Raw genomic sequence first — 19,633 nt, 5'->3', positions numbered from 1 at the left:
GCTTACAGGACAAAATAGTCTCCCATTTGACAGTTACTACAAATGTTGCCCTATGACAATGGTTAACAATCTCACAACACATCAACAATATAAAGGAGTCCTTTTTGATGTGCTGTTGGGACTGTAAGCTGGAGATTCAAAAGCAAGTAGAGACTTTCAGAGACTGACTGAGTTGTTCGAGTGGTGTCTTAGTTTCCTAGAGCTGCTGTAACAGAAATACCACAAGTGAGTGGCCTTAATGAACAGAAATTTATTTTCTAACAGTTCAGAAGGCTGGCAGTCTGAATCCAGGGCATCAACTCTAGGGGAAGGCTCTCTCTGTTGGCTCTTGGGGAAGGTCCTTGTCTTTCAGCTTTTGTAAACCCGGAGTTCCTGTTTCTTGGCGATCTCCACATGCATCTATCTTCCCCCGTTTGTGCTTTCTTCTCTGTGCCTATATCTCAAAAGTAAGTTGGTTTAAGACCCACCCTACACTGAGATGGCCTTATTAACATAACAAACAAAAATCCTATTCCCTAATGTAATCACATCCACAGGTATACCCATTACCACTGAGCCATTTCCACCTCATTGTGACCCTACAGAACAGAGGAGGACTGCCCCATAGGGTTTCCAAGACTGTAAATCTTTATGGAAGCAGACTGCCACATCTTTCTCCCGTGGAGTGCCTGGTGGGTTCAAACCACTCACCTTTCGATTAGCAGCAGAACACTTAACCACTGTGGCACAAGGCCTCCTTCCTTGGGTATAGGGGTGAGGATTTACAATATGTATTTTAGAGGGACACAATTCACTCCACAACAAGTGGAAGAATTCTCCTGCAATCGAAGAGCCAATGCAGGGGCATGGACCCCCGTGCAGACTTAGCTTCAGCCCCTTCACAGAGGGAGGTGGTGGCAGTCCAGGGCAGCCCAGGGGAAGTGTGAAGGACCAGAGGTGCATCCGAAGTAAGCCCTACAGAACTGCTTCCAGAAATCAGCCAGTGAAAACCCAATGATCCCAAAGGTCCAATCCACAACCAGTTATGGGGATGGCTCAGGACTGGGCAGCATTTCATCCTGTTTGCACGGGGTTGCCGTGAGTCAGAGCTGACTAGACGGCAGCAAACAACACCAACAAACCTTGAGCTTGACCTCTCTGTGCCTCAGTCTCCTCATCTGTAAAATGGGATAATGTGCCTTTTTCACAGGGCAGTTGTAAAGGTTAAGGCACATAGAACAGTGCCTGGTAATCAGTGATTCCCCTAGAGCTGCTATAACACAAAGAGCAGAGTGGGTGGTTTTAAAGAACAGAAATTTATGTTCTCACAGTTTAGGAGGCTGTTGTTGTTGTTAGTTGCCATCAAGTTGATTCTGACTCATGGAGACCTCATGTGTGCGTCATCCAGAAACTCCTAGAAGTCTGAATTCAGGGCGCCAGCTCTACAGAAAGGCTCTCTCTCTCTCTCTCTGTTGGCTCTGGGGGAAGGTCCTTGGCTCAGCTTCTGTAGCCCCAGCATTCCTCGGTTCCTTGGTGACCTCCACGTGGCATCTATCTTCCCCCCATTTGCTTGTTTCTGTGTCTGTGCTGTAGAGGCCCTGGGTGGCACAAACAGTTAAGCACTTGACTATTAGCCAAAAGGTCAGCAGTTCAAGCCCACCCATAGGTGCCTCAGAAGACAATCCTGACAATCTGCTTCTGAAAGGTCACAACTTTGAAAACCCTATGCAGCACAGTTCTACTCTGCACACATGGGGTCACCATGAGTTGGAAATGACTCAACGGTAATTAACAACAACAACGTGTCTTTGCTGCTTCTTATAACTCAGAAGTGATTAGGTTTAGGACCCACCCTCATTAACATAACAAAGAAAACCCTATTCCCAAACGCAATGACATTCACAGATATAGAGGTCAGGATTCCAGCATATTTTGGGGGCACAGATCAATCCCTAACAGTGAACATGAAGTGTGTGCGGCTTTCAGTCTGTGAGCCTGACAGAGGTAAGCCTGCAGAGGGTCATCTGTGAAGTGTGGTGCTCAGCACACGTCAGAGATAATGTTTCAATGCACAGACGTGGGGCGATGTGGGAGTGGACGGTGGTCTTATGAAGTTGCTCCTTGCAGAGGCATGAAGGTGATAGAAAACCGGGCCATGAAAGACGAGGAGAAGATGGAGATCCAGGAGATGCAGCTCAAGGAGGCCAAGCACATCGCTGAGGAGGCTGACCGAAAATACGAGGAGGTGAGCAGGGCTGGCGGATGGTGGTGGTGGGAAGTGGGGAGGAAACAGGTCCGCTGATAGGGAGAGCTTGGGGCAGCTTAATGGAAGCTCTTGGTTAGGTCAGCTGTCCATCTGTTTCCAGAGTTGGACACTTGGCTAGAAAACTGTACCTTCCACAGGGCCAAAGGTCCTGGGGAGCTCTGTTTGGTAGAAAAACCAGATGATCAAATCACTCTTGTCTGTCACCTGGGGGTTTTGGCAGCACAAACAAAAAACAAAAAAAAAAAAATGCAAACCTGTGGCTCTCCAATTGATTCCAACTCACGGTGACCCCATGTGTTACAGAGTAGAAGTGCTCCCTAGGGTTTTCTTGGCTATAATCTTTATGGAAGCAGATTGCCAGGACTTCCTTCCATGGAGCCAGTGGGTAGGTTTGAACTACTCACCTTTAGGTTAGCAGCTGACCACAAACCGCTTGTACCCGGGAACCCTTTGGTAGCACAGCGTGGCTAAAATTGAGATGTGTGGTCCTTGGCCACAAATCTGCCGACCAGGAAAGCCCAGTCAGTCTTGTGCACCTCCCTGGCTCAGCTCTTCTCCCCCTCCTCATCTGCTTCACTCTTGGGGCCCAAGGGTGAGAATTTAGATTTTCTCCAGGAGTCCCTGGGTGGTGCAAATGGTGAACTGGTTCAGCTGCTAACTGGAAGGTTGGAGGTTTGAGTCCATCCAGAGGCACCTCAGAAGAATGGCCTGGTGATCTACTTCCAAAAGATCAGCCATTGAAAGCCCATGGAAGGGAGCCTCTGAGTGGTACAAATGATGAAGCACTGGACTTCTAACAGGAAGATTGGCGGTTTAAACTCACCCAGAGGCACGTCGGAAGTAAGACCTGGCAATCTGCTTCCGAAAGGTCACAGCCTTGAAAACCCTATGGAGCAGTTTTACTCTGTTACACATGGGGTCGTTATGAGTCAGAACCTCTAGGGAAACTTAACAGCAACTGGAAAAAAACAAACAGGCTCCAGGACGACCTGGGTTGAAGAACCAGCAGGAAGCCCCACACTGCAGATGGTCTAGGCCTGTGGCTTTGCTGTCTGCACAGGGACCTTTGGGTGAAGGCCTCCTATAAGACAGGTATTGGGAATCAGTCTTGGTCGAGCCTTTCTGTCTCCACAGGTAGCTCGAAAGCTGGTCATCCTGGAGGGTGAGCTGGAGCGAGCGGAGGAACGTGCGGAGGTGTCTGAACTGTGAGTGGCAGAACTGGACGGGTTGGGGCCCAGCCTGGCTCATGGGATGGAGCGGGCGGGAGTTGTGTATGGTGGGAACTGGCACTGGCCAGGGCCTCTGCTGAAGTAGCTGGGTACCTGGGACGTCCTGCTCAGTCCCTCCTCATTGCCTCCCTGGATGCCTGTTTGTTCTTCTTGCCCTGGAAGACATTACCCACACATGGACTGTTCCTACAAAGAGACTGGGAAACCGGTGTGTGTCTTAATCTCCTAGAACTGCTGTAACAGAAATACCACAAGTGGGCGGCTTTAAAGAACAGAAATTTATTTTCTCACAGTTCAGGAGACTAGAAGTCTGAATTCAGGGTGCCGGCTCAAGGGAAGGCTCTCTCTGTTGGCTCTGGAGGAAGGCCCTTGTCTCTTTTCAGCTTCTCTTCCTTGGTTCCTTAGAGATCTTCATGTGACATCTATCTTCCCCATCTGTGCTTCCTTGCTTCTGTGCCTAATCTGCTCCTTTTGTATCTCAAAAATGATTGGCTTAAGACAGACCCTACACTGATATGGCCTCATTTACACACAAAAAGAAAACCCTTTTCCCAAATGGGGTTATTCCACAGGTATAGGGGTTGGGATTCCAACACATATTTTGTGGGGACCAAATTCAGCCCATAACATTGTGAGAGAGAGGTGGCAGTAGAGAACCCCACAGTCCCATATTCCCAGAGAGGCTCTCTCGGGAGCCTGTGCCACCCCAGCAGCGTCTACACGCTCATCTCATGCCAGTGTTTGGCTGTGACACATTCCTGGGGAGAGGTGAGAAGCTTGACCAGAATCCAGCGAGCTCCAAAAAATGGAAGGCCTCCTCTGTTGGTGGTGGCTGGGGAGTCCAGCTTCAAGTGCTTCCCACAGTGCCAAGAGAGCTCTCGTTTCACCAACCTGTCCTGAATGTCCAGTGTAAGCTCTGATTGCTGTCTCCCAACCTCCTGTCCTCGGTCTCATTCTTACACCTTGCGGAGCCAGCCTCATCAATCAGATTTCACAAGGCTGTGTTGCCTCATCCTCGGCAGGGGCCCAGGAGCTCTTTGCAAACCTCTCAGATGTTCCCAGGCTCGCCACACCTTGGCCTGGTATGATCAGGGTTTGATAAGTACACAGCCTTCCCTCTCAGAAAAATCCACTAAAAATGTTTTCCCGCATTCCTTCTGGGGGCCCATTGTGAAAACTTCTTCTGGGACAAACTGCTTGCTCCGAGGGAGGATGAGTCACAAAAACCCTTTGTCTTTGTGCAGAAAATGTGGTGACCTGGAAGAAGAACTCAAGAATGTCACAAACAATCTGAAATCGCTGGAGGCAGCCTCAGAAAAGGTTGGTGGCGGCTTGAAACTTTGAGGGCGACTTGCCGGCTTTGTTCTTTTCTTCCCCCAAGGGACACTGAGCAGGCCGAGGTATATCAGGAATCTGACCTTTGGTTCTTAACTGTAGCTTTTTTGCCCAGCAGCCAGGTTCTTTTCTCGTACAAGGAGGTGTCCAGTGGCTTGATTTCCCACACAAGCTCTTGAGTCGTCTTCCATGGGGTCTTGGTACCATCTTTTATCTCCACTTCAAAGGAGGATGTAGATGAAGTATGAGATTGGTACCTGGTGAGGAGTCCCTAGGCCCCTGGCTAGTGCAGATGGTTTGCACTTGACTACTAACCTAAAGGTTGACAGTTTGAACTCACCCAGCAGCACCATGGAAGAAAGGCCTGGCAATCTTCTGAAAGGTCACAATCTTAAAACCCCTATGGAGTACAGTTCTACTCTAACACACATGGGGTCTCATGAGTCAAAGTCAACTTGACAGCAGTGGGTTTGGTTGTTTTCTGTCTGTTTGTTTTTTGGGGTTTTTTTGTTTGCTTTTGGTTTAAGGAGTCATTGCATGGTGCAAATGGTTAAGCGCTTGACTACTAACTGAAAGGTTGGCAGTTCAAACCCACCCAGAGGCACCTTGGAAGAAAGGCCTGGTGATCTACTTACAAAAGGCTACAGCCTTGAAAACACTTTGGAGCACAGTTCTACTCTACACATATGGGGTAACCATGAGTCAGAATCAATTCGATGGCAGTGGGTTTGGTTTTTTGGGCTCAAGGCTCCTCTTAGGAAGATCTGGGCATACTCGTCTAAGTACAAAGCCCACTCTCACCTGAATCCCCACGTTCCTCCAGAAATACCTTCTCGAAGGTTGAGTGGCAGATATCAGAGGTAGAATTGAGCTTTTTAGATTGAAACAGTTCCCAAAGCAGTCACTGCAAGATAGAACCATGTTAGGAGCAGTGTACACACTCATCCAGCCCTGCTGATTTCCCAGCCTCAGCATTCTTCCTCCTCCACCTGCCCTCCATCTGCTTTGAGCTTCAGTCTCACACACATTGCATGTTTTCCCCTCTCATCTAGTTCTTCGAGCTGTTCGCTCAGCCTGGAGTCACCTTCCCTTTCTTCTGTACTTGATAAAACCCTACTCATTTGTTTGCCATTGTTAGCTGCCATCGAGTCGGCTCTGACTCGTGGCGACTCAGCACACAACGGAATGAAACATTGCCCAGTCCTGGGCCATCCTCACTATTGCCAGCATGTTCAAGTCCATTGTTGCAGCTATTGTGCCAGTCCATTTCACCAAGTGTCTCCCACACGCTTGCTGGCCCTCTGCTTCATCAAACATGATGTCCTTCTCCAGCCCCTGATCCCTCCTGATATGTCCAGAGCAAGAGAGTCAGCAATGTTCTGTTGTGATCCATAGGGTTTTCGTTGGCTAATTTTCAGAAATCAATCTCCAGGCCTTTCTTCCTAGTCTGTCTTAGTCTGGAAGCTCCACTGAAACCTATCCACCATGGGTGACCCTGCTGGTATCTGAAATACTGGTGGCATAGCTTCCAGCATCACAGCAACACACAAGCCACGACAGTATGACAGACTGACAGATGGGTGCTGTACTCATCCTTTAGGCCTCGACTAAAACATCACTTCTGAGACTTCTCATCTAGGTTGGCTCTTTCTCTTCTGTGTAGCCCATTTCTTTCTCTTCCTGTCATGGTTTATCACATTTATTGTAATGACTCAGGGAATTGCATGCTTTCCTTGCTAGATTGTAACTTTTAAGGACATGTACCCTATCTGTCTTGTTCAGAGATGTATCCCTACTACTAGCACTGTCCCTGGCACATATTTGATACTCAGATACTTAATGAATGCAATGCATGTGTGCTTGCCAAAAGCTGCCCTAGGCCATAGGAGTAGATGTTACTAAGATAGCCCTTGAAGAGCTCAGAATCTGGTCTAGCGGGAAAGACTGACATACCAAGAACAGAGTGCTTTGGGAATGCGACAGGGGGACCTTGGTAAGTTGGCAAAGGTACCACCAAAGAGGTAACATCAGAAAAGGCTGTAGAGCATGATGTCAGGAGCATAGATTCCAGAGTCAGTTTCCAGCCATGGCTTTGTCACTTAATAGCTGTGTGACCCTACACAAATTACTTAACTACTCTGTTTCTTCATCTGTAAAATGCAATTAAGGATTTCCAGCAACACAGCAAGCACTTGGCTAGGCTCTGGTGCCCAGTTGTTTGGTCAAACAGTGATCTAGATGTTGCTGAGGTGGCTCAGTGGTAGAAATTCTCATCTTCTACACAGGAGACCTGGGTTTGATTCCCAGCCATTGCACCTCATGCACAGCCAGTCCACCTCAGTGCAGTACCCACATGTCAGTGGAGGCTCTCGTGTTGCTGTGAGGCTGAACAGGTTTCAGTGGAGCTTCTAGACTCAGACAGACTAGTAAGGAAGGCCTGGCAATCAACTTCCAAAAATCAGCCAATGAAAACCCTACAGATTCCAACGGTCCAGTCTTTCAGTACTCATGGGGATGGTACTAGACTGGGCAGCGTTTCATTGTGTTGTGCATGAGGTCGTCATGGGTCAGGGGCCAACATGACAGCAGTTAACAACAATATTAATCTGAGTTGAGCCTTGAAGGACAAATATAGTTTCTAACAGGTAGTAATGGAAAAAGGAACGTTCCGTGCTGGGGTGCACACTCATAGGCAAGGGCTGGGAGACAGGAGAGTGTACAGAACGTGTGTTCAGAGAGTGGCCCGGCCCTTGGGGAAGCTGGTGGAAGATGGGGTTCGAAACACAGACCAGGTCAACTGTGTGAAGGGCCTTGAGTCGTGTGTTTTTCTGTTCAGTTATCTGCCCCATCTTCATCACACTTTTTTATCGTGGTGAAAATACACATAAAACATACACCCTCTTAGCAATTTCTACATGTACAATTTAGTAACACTGATTACATTCCTCAAGCTCTGTATCCACTCTCGCTATCCTTTTCCAAATCATTCTACCACCATTAACACAACCTTATTGCCCCCTAAGCAAAGACTTCTCCTTCCCCTTCCCTCCCATCCCTGGTTGTTGCTGTGTTGTTAGGTGCCCTTGAGTAGATTTTTGACTCATAGCAACCCCGTGTGTTATAGAATAGAACTGCCCAGTAGGGTTTGTAGGCTGTAATCTTTACAGGAGCAGATCACCAGGTATTTCTCCTGCAGAGCCGCTGGGTGGATTCAAATTGCCAACGTTTTGGTTAGCAGCCCGTGCTTAATTGTTATGCTACCAGGGCTCCTCCTACCCCAGTAACCACTAACAATCTTTGGTTTCTATCTATTTGCTTATTTCACATAAGTGAGATCATACAGCATTTCTCCCTTTACGACCGACTTATTTCACTCAGCATGATGTTTTCTAGGTTCATCCATGTTGTGGCATGCATCAGAACTTCGTTTCTCTTCACAGCTGAGTACTGTTCCATTGTATATATATACCACATTTTGTTTATCCATTCATCTGATGATGGACATTTGGATTGTGTCCACCTTTTGCCTATTGTGTAAAGTGCTGCAGTGAACATTGGTGTACAGGTTTCTGTTTACGTTCCTGCCTTCACTTCTGGTGCGATTGTTGGGTCATGTTGTAGTTCTATGTTCAACTTTTTGAGGAACCACCAAACTGTTTTCCACAGTGGCTGTACCACTTTCTTCATCACGATTTTATCTAAGTTGTCAGCTCAGTCCTTCAGGTCAATACTATTCTAGGCGTTTCTCCCACAGATTTTTTCGCAGATTTCACACATATTTCTTCTGCCTGGAAAGGTGCTTGCCTTTGCTTTGCTTCTTAGGAACTCTTGGCATGTTGACAGTGCCTGAAGGACACTTTTCTCCAGGGAATTTGGAATCTACATTCTTTTATTCCTTTCTTTTTTTTTCCCCCTCCTTTTTGTAAAGCTGTATTTTGATTTCTCCCACAGTATTCTGAAAAGGAAGATAAATATGAAGAAGAAATTAAACTTGTGTCTGACAAACTGAAAGAGGTGAGTCTGATCACACCTAGCTAGTTCAAGTTTCCTGGAGGCACTGGTCCCGAAGCAACAGTGGTGACTCCTTTCTTCTTCTTCAGGCTGAGACCCGTGCTGAATTCGCAGAGAGAACAGTTGCAAAACTGGAGAAGACCATTGACGACCTGGAAGGTATGAACTTATCATCTGAATATGTTTGCCGTGCCTATCTGTCAATGATGGATCCCCAGCCAATCAGGAGAGGCCTCTGGAGGGGTTGAGTTGGGCTTTGTCCCCTTTAAGAAAGTAGAGTGCAGAGTGATGTCACATCTGGAAGTCTGGAGCATTGGAACAGGATAGTGCAAATCAAATTCAGACTTGAGTTGCCATTTTCAAGAAATAAAAAATAATCTCTGCTTGATTAGCTCCACATGTGAGTACAGAGACCCAAATACGGCTCTCTGATTTGTTTTTTTAAAGTCTTTAGAAATTGTTTTTTATTTGTTCATTTCTGGGGATGTATTTTTACAGAAGTTCTCTCCCAGAGAGCTCAAAGCTTATCGCAAGATGATAAAACGGAAATATACAAAATAGAGAGTCCCTGAGCGGCATTTAAATGGTTAAATGCCTGACTGCTAACTAAAAGGTTAGAGATTCGAACCCACCCAGAGATGCCTTGGAAGAAAGGCCTGGCTATCTGCTTCCAAAAGGTCACAGCCTTGAAAACCCTGTGGAGCAGTTCTACCCTGCATACATGGGGTCACCATGAGTCGGAATCGGCTTGTTGGCAGTTAATTTTGGTTAGAGACCTGAATGAAGACTGCATGTCTGATGCCCATGTATCACAGAAGTACTTGGAGAATTCCAATTTTTAAATGCTGCCCTGTGTTCTTCATGGAATAGCTCGGAAATTCCAGGACTTGGGGTTCAAACAGAAATTATCCAAACGGCCTGTCCCACCCAGAGAGGCCATACAAATCATTTGTCACTCCAGGTGTTCCACTGTTTGGTTTGGGAAGTGAGGTTTCCATATAATGAAGAATGCCCCATTCAAAAGTATAACCTTTGCACTAGGTGACATCACTGGAGGTCAAAAAATAACTAGTGGACTGGCAGAGCTCTGTCCATTTCTAGTCACTGTGCTTTTAAAGGGTCTTTTGCTCTGTCATTATGGTAACCCCCTGCAGAATCTCAAACCACATAGCAACCACTCCACAGACCTTTCGTTTTTGTCAGCTGTGTTTAGGATGCAACTCTTTATCCCAGTTCATGCTTTGTTTTCTCACTTTTTTTTTCCTTCCTCGCGTTGCTCATCTGTGGCCCTCCATTCTGACCCTTGCGTTCTGTCCCCTGTACCTCTTCCTCCGAACTCTCTTTCTGGGAACCTCCGCGCTCTAGATGAGTTATACTCTCAGAAGCTGAAGTACAAAGCTATCAGCAGGGAGCTGGACCATGCTCTCAATGACATGAGCTCTCTCTGAGGGGCTGCTTGTTGCTGCCCTCTGTCCTAGCAATACCAAAGCCTGTCTTTTCACTGTGTGTGCCGGGAGATCCAGTGGCCTCCCTCCTGGTTTGATCTCTCAAGGCTTCTTCTGATGTGTCTGTGACTATGTGACTGAAATAAAGACAGGCAGTTTTCGTCTGCACACCCTCTCATTTTCAGTTTTCTCCACTTGCCACTTTTGAGTCGTAGCTATGACGCCCTTGTCCACGACTGGAACAGAAAGTGGGTGGTTCACCTTCTTGTGCTTGCAAATGAAGAGTGCGTTTCAAAAATTGCTCCAGAGAGAAAATTATGCCCACATGGTGCTCTCCTGAAAACGGGGAAACAAAAACCAACTTGGCATGAGCCCTCAAGTAGGGCAATTTGCTCATTGCAGCTGCCAATAGTGGTTTTTCCTTAAATAGAAATTGATTTGAATGGAGCTCATCCCTTTAAACCTCTTGGGCATCTTAGTAAAGTCAGCAGAACTGGCAAAGACCAGCAGGCCTGGGTCTAAAAGGGGGTTGTCCTTGAATGGGATTTGGGCTAGGAATTCAAATAGTGGCAGTGGCATTTTGGTCTCCTAATTCCTCCTTTTCTCATTTGTCTTCTCTGTGTCACTCTCTGGGAATGGTGCCTGGGGTTCCCCGTGTCTTCATTGTTCATGGAATGTTCATCCAGCTCCCAGACCCGGGAGGAAGTTCCCACTGAAGCTCGCCTCTAAACCCTGCCCTTAGAACAAGCCTGCACAAAGGATTAAAGAGCACCCCATTAGCAGGGGAAGGGAGTGGAAGCTGCTGTGGTGCCAGAGAAAGGAAATGAGGTGGTTCTTCTTTCCAATGTTGTTCCAAGCAGAGTTGACTGAGGCACTGACTTCTGCCTTCCCTCATACCTGAGTGAGCTATAACCAGGAAACTTGCTTTGGTTTACCAAGAACTGAGATTTGGCCTGTGGGTGCTTAAAGGTCATGCTTATAGTGTTTTCCAAGATAATCTAAATTCCAATCTATCCAGTTCTTCTTTACCTCACCACCTCAAAATGTCCCCGAAGCACTAGCATTCCAAAGTCTAAGCCCCAACTTCCAAACCTTACTGTGTAGCTGGAACTGGCACAAACGTCTCCAATTAGGTCATCAGTTTTGGGTCACTGTAGCTTGTTATGGAGTCTCTGGGTGGCACAAATGGTTAAGCACTTGATTATTAGCTAAAAGGTTGACACTTCACACCTATTCAGAGGTGCCTTGGAAGTAAGGCCCAGTGATCTGCTTCCAAAAGGTCACAGCCTTGAAAGCCCTATGGAGCAGTTCTACTCTGCACACATTATGGAATCGATCGACACCAACTAACAACAACAACATAGCTTGTTACACCTCATATTATAATTTTTTATTCAGGTGGGGACCTCTGTCCCAATTTTTCTTTATAGTTATTTCTCTAGAACACATTTCCCTTAAACTACTCACACCCTTCCACCCCTGACCTCTCCACATTCACCACCCTTCCTGACTTTCTGCATAGACTGCCCACTCCCCTCACACGTGCCATACACATGCCCTTGGAAAAGTTACAGACCATGTCGGGGTGGGTGTTTTTGGTTGCTTTGCTCTCTCTACATATTTGCTTCCAGGGTTTTTCCAGACATTTTTCACCTGCACCCTTTGAAATAACTGCAGCCCTGCCTATCCAGTCATTCTGCCTAAGTAAGCACCTAGGTGGAACTTCATTTGCAGAGATTAGTGCTGTGAAGTTCTGCTCCTACCTGTTGACAATTTGCAAGGGCAGTTAACACTTTAAGGGAAAGTTATTTTATTTCACATAGAGTCCTGGGGTGGTACAAATGGTTAAGCGCTGGACTACTAGTCGAAAGGTTGGCAGTTCAAACCCACACAGAGGCACCTCGGAAGACAGGACTGGCAGTCTGCTTCCCAACGGAGCACAGTTCTACTCTGACACGTGTGGGGTCGCCAGGAGTCAGAGCTGACTTGATGGCAACTAACAACAACAAAAAACAAAGCAGATGCCAGGAAATTTGGGTGGCAAGGGGAAGTGAGTGTAGGATTTGTAGTCAGGAAACCTGGGTTTGAATCCTAGCTCAACACGTTACTGCATCTTGTGCAGCCTTAGCGTTTCTGCAAAATACAGGCGATATCTCAGTTATCAGGATTAAATGAGATGATAGAGAAACTGGCTCACACATATTAGGCGCTCAGTTAAAATTTGTCCATCCAGACTGGATAAACCCAGGCCAGCATTCTCTGATGGAGTGCTTCCAGATCATGGTCTTTTTTTTTTAAGTGCCATGTCAAATGAAAGGGTCAGTAGTTGCAATAGAAAGGCTGCCATTCTCTGCACTGATTTTTTTTTTTTTCCTTCTGAAAATTTCCTGGTTGATCATCTCATATTTTATGAGGCATTTTGCTTTCCTCCAGTATTTTAGTCAGGCGTGGCCCAGGCCCTTATCAGTCATCACTCATTTACAAACCAGTTCTCTTGTGCTCTGTCACGCATAGCACTAGTTGGTGTTTTACTTTTGTTTTTGTTTTATTTCATCAGCTCAGCCACTTAATAACATGCCCATTTAAAAAAAAAAAAAAAATCCATTGCTGTCGAGTGGATTCCAACTCATGGCGACCCCATGCGACAGAATAGAACTGTTCCATGGGTTTTCTTGGCTGTAATCTTTACAGAAGCAGTTTGCCAGGCCTTTCTCCTGCAGAGCCACTGGCCATAGTCTAGTTTAAATCTCGATCATGTTGCATTTACCTGGGGTTTGACTACATGGCACTGCATACACAGACACAACGCAATTATGACTGGAATTCAAACAGCCATTCCCAGAAACTCCACAGGAAAGATGGGGTATAGGACTGTATTTTCCTACCAAAGGCTTGAGGACGAATTTGACGAGCAATTGGGGAATATCTGGAGCCCTGGTGGTGCAATGGTTAAGAGTCCGGCTGCTAACCAAAAAAGGTCAGCTGTTCAAATCCACCAGCCACTCCCTGGAAACCCTATGGGGCAGTTCTATTCTGTCTTATAGGGTGGCTATGAGTCAGAATCATCTCAACAGCAACAGGTTTGGTTTCTTGATTATGGGGACTATCTAAGGAGCCCTGGTAGTGCTATGATTAAGCACTCAGCTGCTAACCAAAAGGTCAGTGGTTTGAACCCACCAGCTACTCCATGGGAGAAAAGACCTGGTGATCTGCTCCCATAGAGTGCAGCCTAGGAAACCCTATGGGACAGTTCTACTCTGTCACATGGGGTCACTGTTATTCAGAATCAACTTGACAGCACCCAGCAACAAGGGGAATATTAAATCACCCAGATCTAGGACTAAAATCTTATGTTTGTGTAGCACCCTACAGGTTCTGAATCATTTCTCATGTATGCCTAATAATAATCCCTAAAAACACCCATTGGTATCAGTATCCCCACTTGACAGATGGGAAAACTGAGACCTAGAAAGCTTAGATGACTTACCTCAGTGGCACAGTTAGGCTTAAATACAGGTGTTGGCCTAAATCCAGGTGTTGACTCTATGGTTGCCAGATTTAGCAAACCAAAACAAAAAAATCAGGACACTCAGTTAAATTTGAATTTCAGATAGTCGGTGAATAATTTTTGGTGTGTTTCAGGCAACATTGGGGACATAATTATACTAAAAAATTATTTGTTGTTTGTCTGAAATTCACATTTAACTGAGTGCCCTGTATTTTATCTGATAACCCTTCTGAGTCCCAAATATTCTGAGTCCCTAGTATTCCATGATGTGCTACTGTAATTAAAATTCAAAGTATTTTCTCTGGTGTGACTTTCACTCTGGAAGTTTGGGGTTTAAACACCTTTTTTCTTTTTTCTTCAGCAAAGATGTTTAACAATGATACTAATTTCCTTTTCTCTTCACTCCTAATCCTCACCAGAAAAACTTGCCCAGGCCAAAGAAGAGAACGTGGGCTTACATCAGACACTGGATCAGACACTAAACGAACTTAACTGTATATAACCAAAACAGAAGAGTCTTGTTCCAGCAGAAATTCCAGAGCTCCGTGTCTTTCTCTTCTCTTTTAAGAAGTTGCTTTTGTTACTGCATCTTCTCTTTGCTGGAAACATTGAGCAAATTATGAATACATGACCAAATATTTTGTATCAGAGAAGCTTTGAGCGCCAGTTAAATCTGCTTCCTTCCTTTTTTTCAAATGGCACCAGCTTTTTCAGCTCTATTTTTATCCTTAAGTTGCATTTACTCCTAAGATAGGCAGGGTATTTTATACTGAGCATACTTTCTTCAGATGAGGGCATTTGGTTCCTGGGAGAATAGACGACCCCACACTTTCAAAGAATACAGACTCGAGTATCTAGTCATGAGCTGATTTAAAACGCTGAAGAACAAAGCCTTCTGGGCCACCATTGATCACACTACAGGAAGCCAGGGACCATCACATTAGTACGGGTGGGGATTTTCCATCCAGAGCAGGAAAAAAAAAAAAAAGGGGGACTGTAGTGAGAAGTCATAAACCACAGGCAGATTAGCCTAATCATCTTGGCCCTTTTCCACACTCCACTGGGCAGAGCGAACATCCTCTGAGCAGTCAGCATGAGAATGCTTGGGAAATAGTCATAGTAACAACCCAAATGTTTGCTGGACAATCCTTGATGTTATGCTCTTCTACATGTTTCTTTCATTCTAAAATTGGTCTTTGAGAAGATGTCTTATTCCATGCTTGTCTGCTCTGATATGAGGTCATCTACTCAGCAGCAATGAATATGGTATTCAGTCCTACCGAGGGCTGCCATATCAAAAAGACTGCTAGCCACCAATAAATTGGACCAAAGAGGTTTTTCTATTAACAAACAGAAGGGGCCTCTCTGGTAGCAAAGTAGAGATGAAAAAGTAATTGGCCCAGCTTCATCTCCTCCATACTTCAGGGAATGGCAGATTGAAGATTTACTGATTTAAGACTTCATTTCCTTCTTCGGGACCAAGTTAATAAAAGACCAAGAAACTGCTGATTGAACTGGATCTGGAGTATTTTGTAGACAGGGCTGCACATGTTAGCTTTGTTATATTTCTGCTTTCTCAGTTAACATCTCAGAGCTCAAACATTCCACATTCCCCAGCAGCGTGGGGGCCAACTCAAGTTTACAATTCTGGACAAAATCACCCTGCTTCTAGCTTGTCCACATCCCCTGCCTGTCACTCCTATTTATTAAGCATCACACTACCAGGAGATACACTAGCAAATTGTGCAACTGAATAAAACCGAAACTTTTCATTTAGATTCTTGCAACTGTATCATATGTAATAGTATCTTTTTCTACATTTTGGTCAAATAAATTTTTACATAAACTACAACTTGTGTCAATTTTAGAATGTGTGGGGACATGTCGGCAACTTTGCTTCTCAATATTTGGTGAATTGATGGGATGGAAAGAAGATAACTGTGCCGAGAACTTAGCAAGTGTTATTTGCTTTATACCATGACTTTATAATACAACAATTATGTTCTTCATATTACAGATGAGAGCATTTTGTCTCAGTAACACAAAAGCTCCTGTTCTTAGTTATACCCAGTCCTGCCTGAGCCGGGCTGTCAAGAATGAGTAGCATTTTAATAGATGGTGAGAGGAGCAGGAAAGATCGTCCGTGTAACCTGAGTCAGAAAAGCACAAGACCTCTTGGTTAAGACTTTCTGTGTGTTGCAGAAATAGGAAAGCTGGATAGGCTGGGTCCAGACTGATGAGAGCCTAGATTTAATTTAATTTGGGCTAGAGTGCAGAGCCACAGAAGACTAAACATTAAAGTACTGCATTAGGAAAATCCAATTAGCATTCATCTTAAGGAAAGATGTCAAAATTGACTCTTGAAGTCAACAGGTCTGGGGCTTTTTTTGGTCTTAGAGGGAGGTAAGGAGCCCTAGTGGTGCAAACAGCTCAGCTGCTAACCGAAAGGTTGGCGGTTTGAATCCAACCAGCTGCTCCGCAGGAGAGAGACCTGGCAATCTGCTTCCATAAAGATTACAGCCAAGAACACCCTACGAGGCAGTTCTAGTCTGTCACATGGGGTTGCCACAAGTTGGAATCAACTTCATGACACCTGACAACAACAAGGAGAGGGTGGTAGATTTAGAGGCAAGAAGACCAGTTAGGAAGATGTTTCAATAATCCAGGATAGTGGTTGCCATGGAACAGGAGGGAAGAGACGATCTGAAGGAAGCAGCCTCAAGACTGAGCTGACAGGATGGCAGGGAACTTGGAGCATCAAAGATGACTGCAGTTTCACTACCTGAATGACAATTTCCTTATTTCGGGGAAGGAGCCCTGGTAGTGCAGTGGTTAAAGTGTTCAGCTGCTTACTGGAAGGTCGGCAGTTTGAACCCACCAGCCGGTCTGGAAGAGAAAGATGTAGCTGTCTGCTTCCATAAAGAGTTACAGCCTTGGAAAACCTATGGGACTGTTCTGCTCTGTTCTATAGGGTTGCTGTGAGCAGTAATCGACTTGAGGGCAATGGGTTATTTCGGGGGAGGGCAGGTGGAGGAGGGATCAAAAAGAGAAGTGAAAAGACTAAAAAATTAAGCGCATATGCAAACAAGTTTCTGTTAACAAGTACAATTAAAAACATTTCCTTCATATTGACATTCATCTAACACTGTCCATTGCCTGGTAGCACAAATCGTTTGTGTTCAGCTGCTAACCAAAAGGTTGGTGATTCAAATCCACCCAGCTGTGCCACAGAAGAAAGGCCTGGTGATCTGCTTCTGTAAAGATTATGGCCACCAAAAAACCCTGTGGAGCTGAGTTTTACTCATGGGGTTGCCATGAATTGGAATCTACTCAATGGCAACAGGTTTTTGGTTGCTCCATAGCCATTTAGGTGCTGGGAATATCAATGAATATAATCTCCTCCTCTAAGTTTACTACCATTACTAAACTGAAGTTACCCCTTCCATGTCTGTTTTCTCCCTCCTTGCTACCACCTTAGGCTGTAATCTCAGGATACTGTTTTGGTCATCCTTGTGCCTCAGCATTTGGCATAAGTGATCCACGCTTGTTTAACCTGTCTCAGCTCTTGGGGAGTTCCCAACCCCATGAGGTGAGTGAATCACAGGGTGAGGTAAGGACCAGATTGTGAGGGGTGTATGCTAGGTTAAAGATTTGGGGCTTTCTGCTGCCAAGGGCTTGCCGAAGGATTTTAAGTAAGGGATAGATGTGATCAGATAAATGTTTTAAAGTGAACACTGTAGGGTGGAGGCTGGATTAGAGAGAATGAGCAGGAAGACCAGTGGAGAAATATAAGGAGCTGACTGTGGCAATGGAAACGGAGGAGCAAAATTTAAGAGCTATTTAGAATCTCCAAGATGTGTGGGATGAAAGGTGTCAAAGGCTTAGATTTCACACAGAAGGTAATTCAAGACACGCATCAGTGGAAATTGTTGTCTGCCATCAAGTCGACCTGACTCATGGCGATCCCAAGCACAACAGAATGAAACACTGCCCTGTCCTACGCCATCCCCATGATCCATTGCAGATCAGACCATTGTGATCCATAGGATTTTCATGGACTGATTTTTGGCAGTAGCTCACCAGGCCTTCTTCCTAGTCTATCTTAGTCTGGAAGCTCTGCTGAAACCTGTTTAGTATCATAGCAACATGCAAGCCTCTACTAACAGATGGGTGGTGGCTGCGCATGACAGGCATCGGTCAGAAATCAAACTTGGGTGTCCCACATGGAAGGTGAAAATTCTACCACTGAACCACCACTGCCCTTACCTAAGTGGAAGTTCAGCTCAGTTGTGGATATGTTAAGCTTAAAGTATCTTTGGCAAACCCAAAGGTAGATGTTCAGAAAGCAGTTGGACATGCAAGCATGGCTGGACTATGGATAAGGAACTGAGAATTAGCATGGGGATACTGGAAGGGAGAACAGAGGACTTAGGACAGAAAGAACCATGTGGAACACCAGCACTTAAGGGACAAGAAGTTGCTAGTTGCCATTGAGTCAACTCAAACTCATGGCAACTCCATGTGTCAGAGTAGAACTGTGCTCTATAGGGTTTTCAATGGTTGATTTTTTGGAAATAGATCAGCAGGCTCTTCTTCTGAGACGCCTCTGGGTGGGCTTGAACCTCTAACCTTTCAGTTTGCAGCCAAGCATGTTCACCATTTGCACCGCTCAGGGACTAGCAGAGACCTCCAAAAAAGACTGCAATGGAATGAGAAGCAGCACCCAGGAAAGGGAAGTAGCTGATAGGAGAAGAAACAGAAGAAGAAAGTGGGGCAAGTGTCAAGGAAAAGAGAATTTCCAGAGGGAAGGTGGTCAATAGTATCAAAATACCACAGAGGGTAAGGCCTATGAAGTGGTCAATGGCTGTGGTTGAAGCATTTCTTGATCAGAGCTCATTAGCAGAAGGATGAGCTGAAGTGGAAGGGAGTAGGAGAGGCTGGGGCCATCTGCTGGAAAATCCTTAGGTGAGGCTCCAGGCTTCTCTGTGTGCGCCAGCAAGTGACTTGAGGCCCTGAAGTCAAGCATGCAGTTGGGACCATCTCTGAGAATCAGGAAGCCATAGTGATAAAGAGCTTCTTGCTAGTTACTGTCCAGTCAATTCAGACTCACAGCCATCCCACGTGTGCAGAGTTAGAACTGCTTTGGAGGGTTTTCAAGGCCATGACCTTTTAGAAGCAGATCACCAGGCCTATCTTCAAAGGCGCCACTGGGTGTGTTGGAACTGCCAACCTTTCAGCTAATAATAATCAAGGACTTAACCATTTGCCCCCTTGGCCTCTTGTAAAAGTTATCAAGACTTGTTGCACAACTCGAAGAGTGTAATCAAATGTCACTGAATTATACATGTACAAATTGTTGAGACAGTGTATGTTTTGTTACATGTATTTTCACCACAATAAAATTATTTTAAAAAATAGGACAAAGAGTCTGGCCTCTGAGGCTTGCAGATATGCATTCAAAAAACAACTTCCCACTTTGGAACCTGGGAAAGTCACTTAACCTGGCCAGCCTCAGTTTCCTCACCATAAAACCCGAGTAAACAATACTTACCTCACTGGGTTGCTGTGGCGGTTAAATACGTAAAAAGTGTTGAGAACACTGCTAGGCACAGAAGCAAATGCTCATAATTGTTACTTATAATTATCACTATCCTTCACTCCCTCAGAGGGTCCTGAGACACTCGCAAGCCCACCTGCACCCTGAGCACGCCTTTAAGGGCTGACGGCGCAGGCGGCTGAGTCTAGCCTGAGACCTGGAGACAGCGTGGCCGGGACAACTTCTAATTAGGTCAATTAGGTCCAGGACTGGTCCTGAGGCACCTCAGCGCGCCTCAGGGCGCAGCTTGCGGCGGTGAGGCCA

General features: G+C 45.6%; 1 protein-coding gene across 2 annotated transcripts in view; it reads left to right on the top strand.

The window, feature by feature from the left end:
- The window catches only part of TPM4 (tropomyosin 4), a 27,860-nt gene extending 12,238 nt beyond the window's left edge, over window positions 1–15,622 (top strand). For both annotated transcript variants that reach the window (XM_004384434.2, XM_004384435.2), the window contains 6 exons: window positions 2,107–2,224; window positions 3,380–3,450; window positions 4,719–4,794; window positions 8,761–8,823; window positions 8,910–8,979; window positions 14,193–15,622. In XM_004384434.2, the coding sequence (XP_004384491.1) occupies window positions 2,107–2,224; window positions 3,380–3,450; window positions 4,719–4,794; window positions 8,761–8,823; window positions 8,910–8,979; window positions 14,193–14,275 (481 nt within the window). In that variant the 3' untranslated portion in view covers window positions 14,276–15,622. The remainder of the gene's footprint in view (window positions 1–2,106; window positions 2,225–3,379; window positions 3,451–4,718; window positions 4,795–8,760; window positions 8,824–8,909; window positions 8,980–14,192) is intronic.
- Window positions 15,623–19,633: the final 4,011 nt, after the last annotated feature.

This window comes from Trichechus manatus, unplaced genomic scaffold, assembly GCF_000243295.1.
Source record: "Trichechus manatus latirostris isolate Lorelei unplaced genomic scaffold, TriManLat1.0 scaffold00122, whole genome shotgun sequence".
NCBI classification, from domain to species: Eukaryota; Metazoa; Chordata; class Mammalia; order Sirenia; family Trichechidae; genus Trichechus; species Trichechus manatus.
This window is presented reverse-complemented; position numbering and strand designations above follow the sequence as displayed.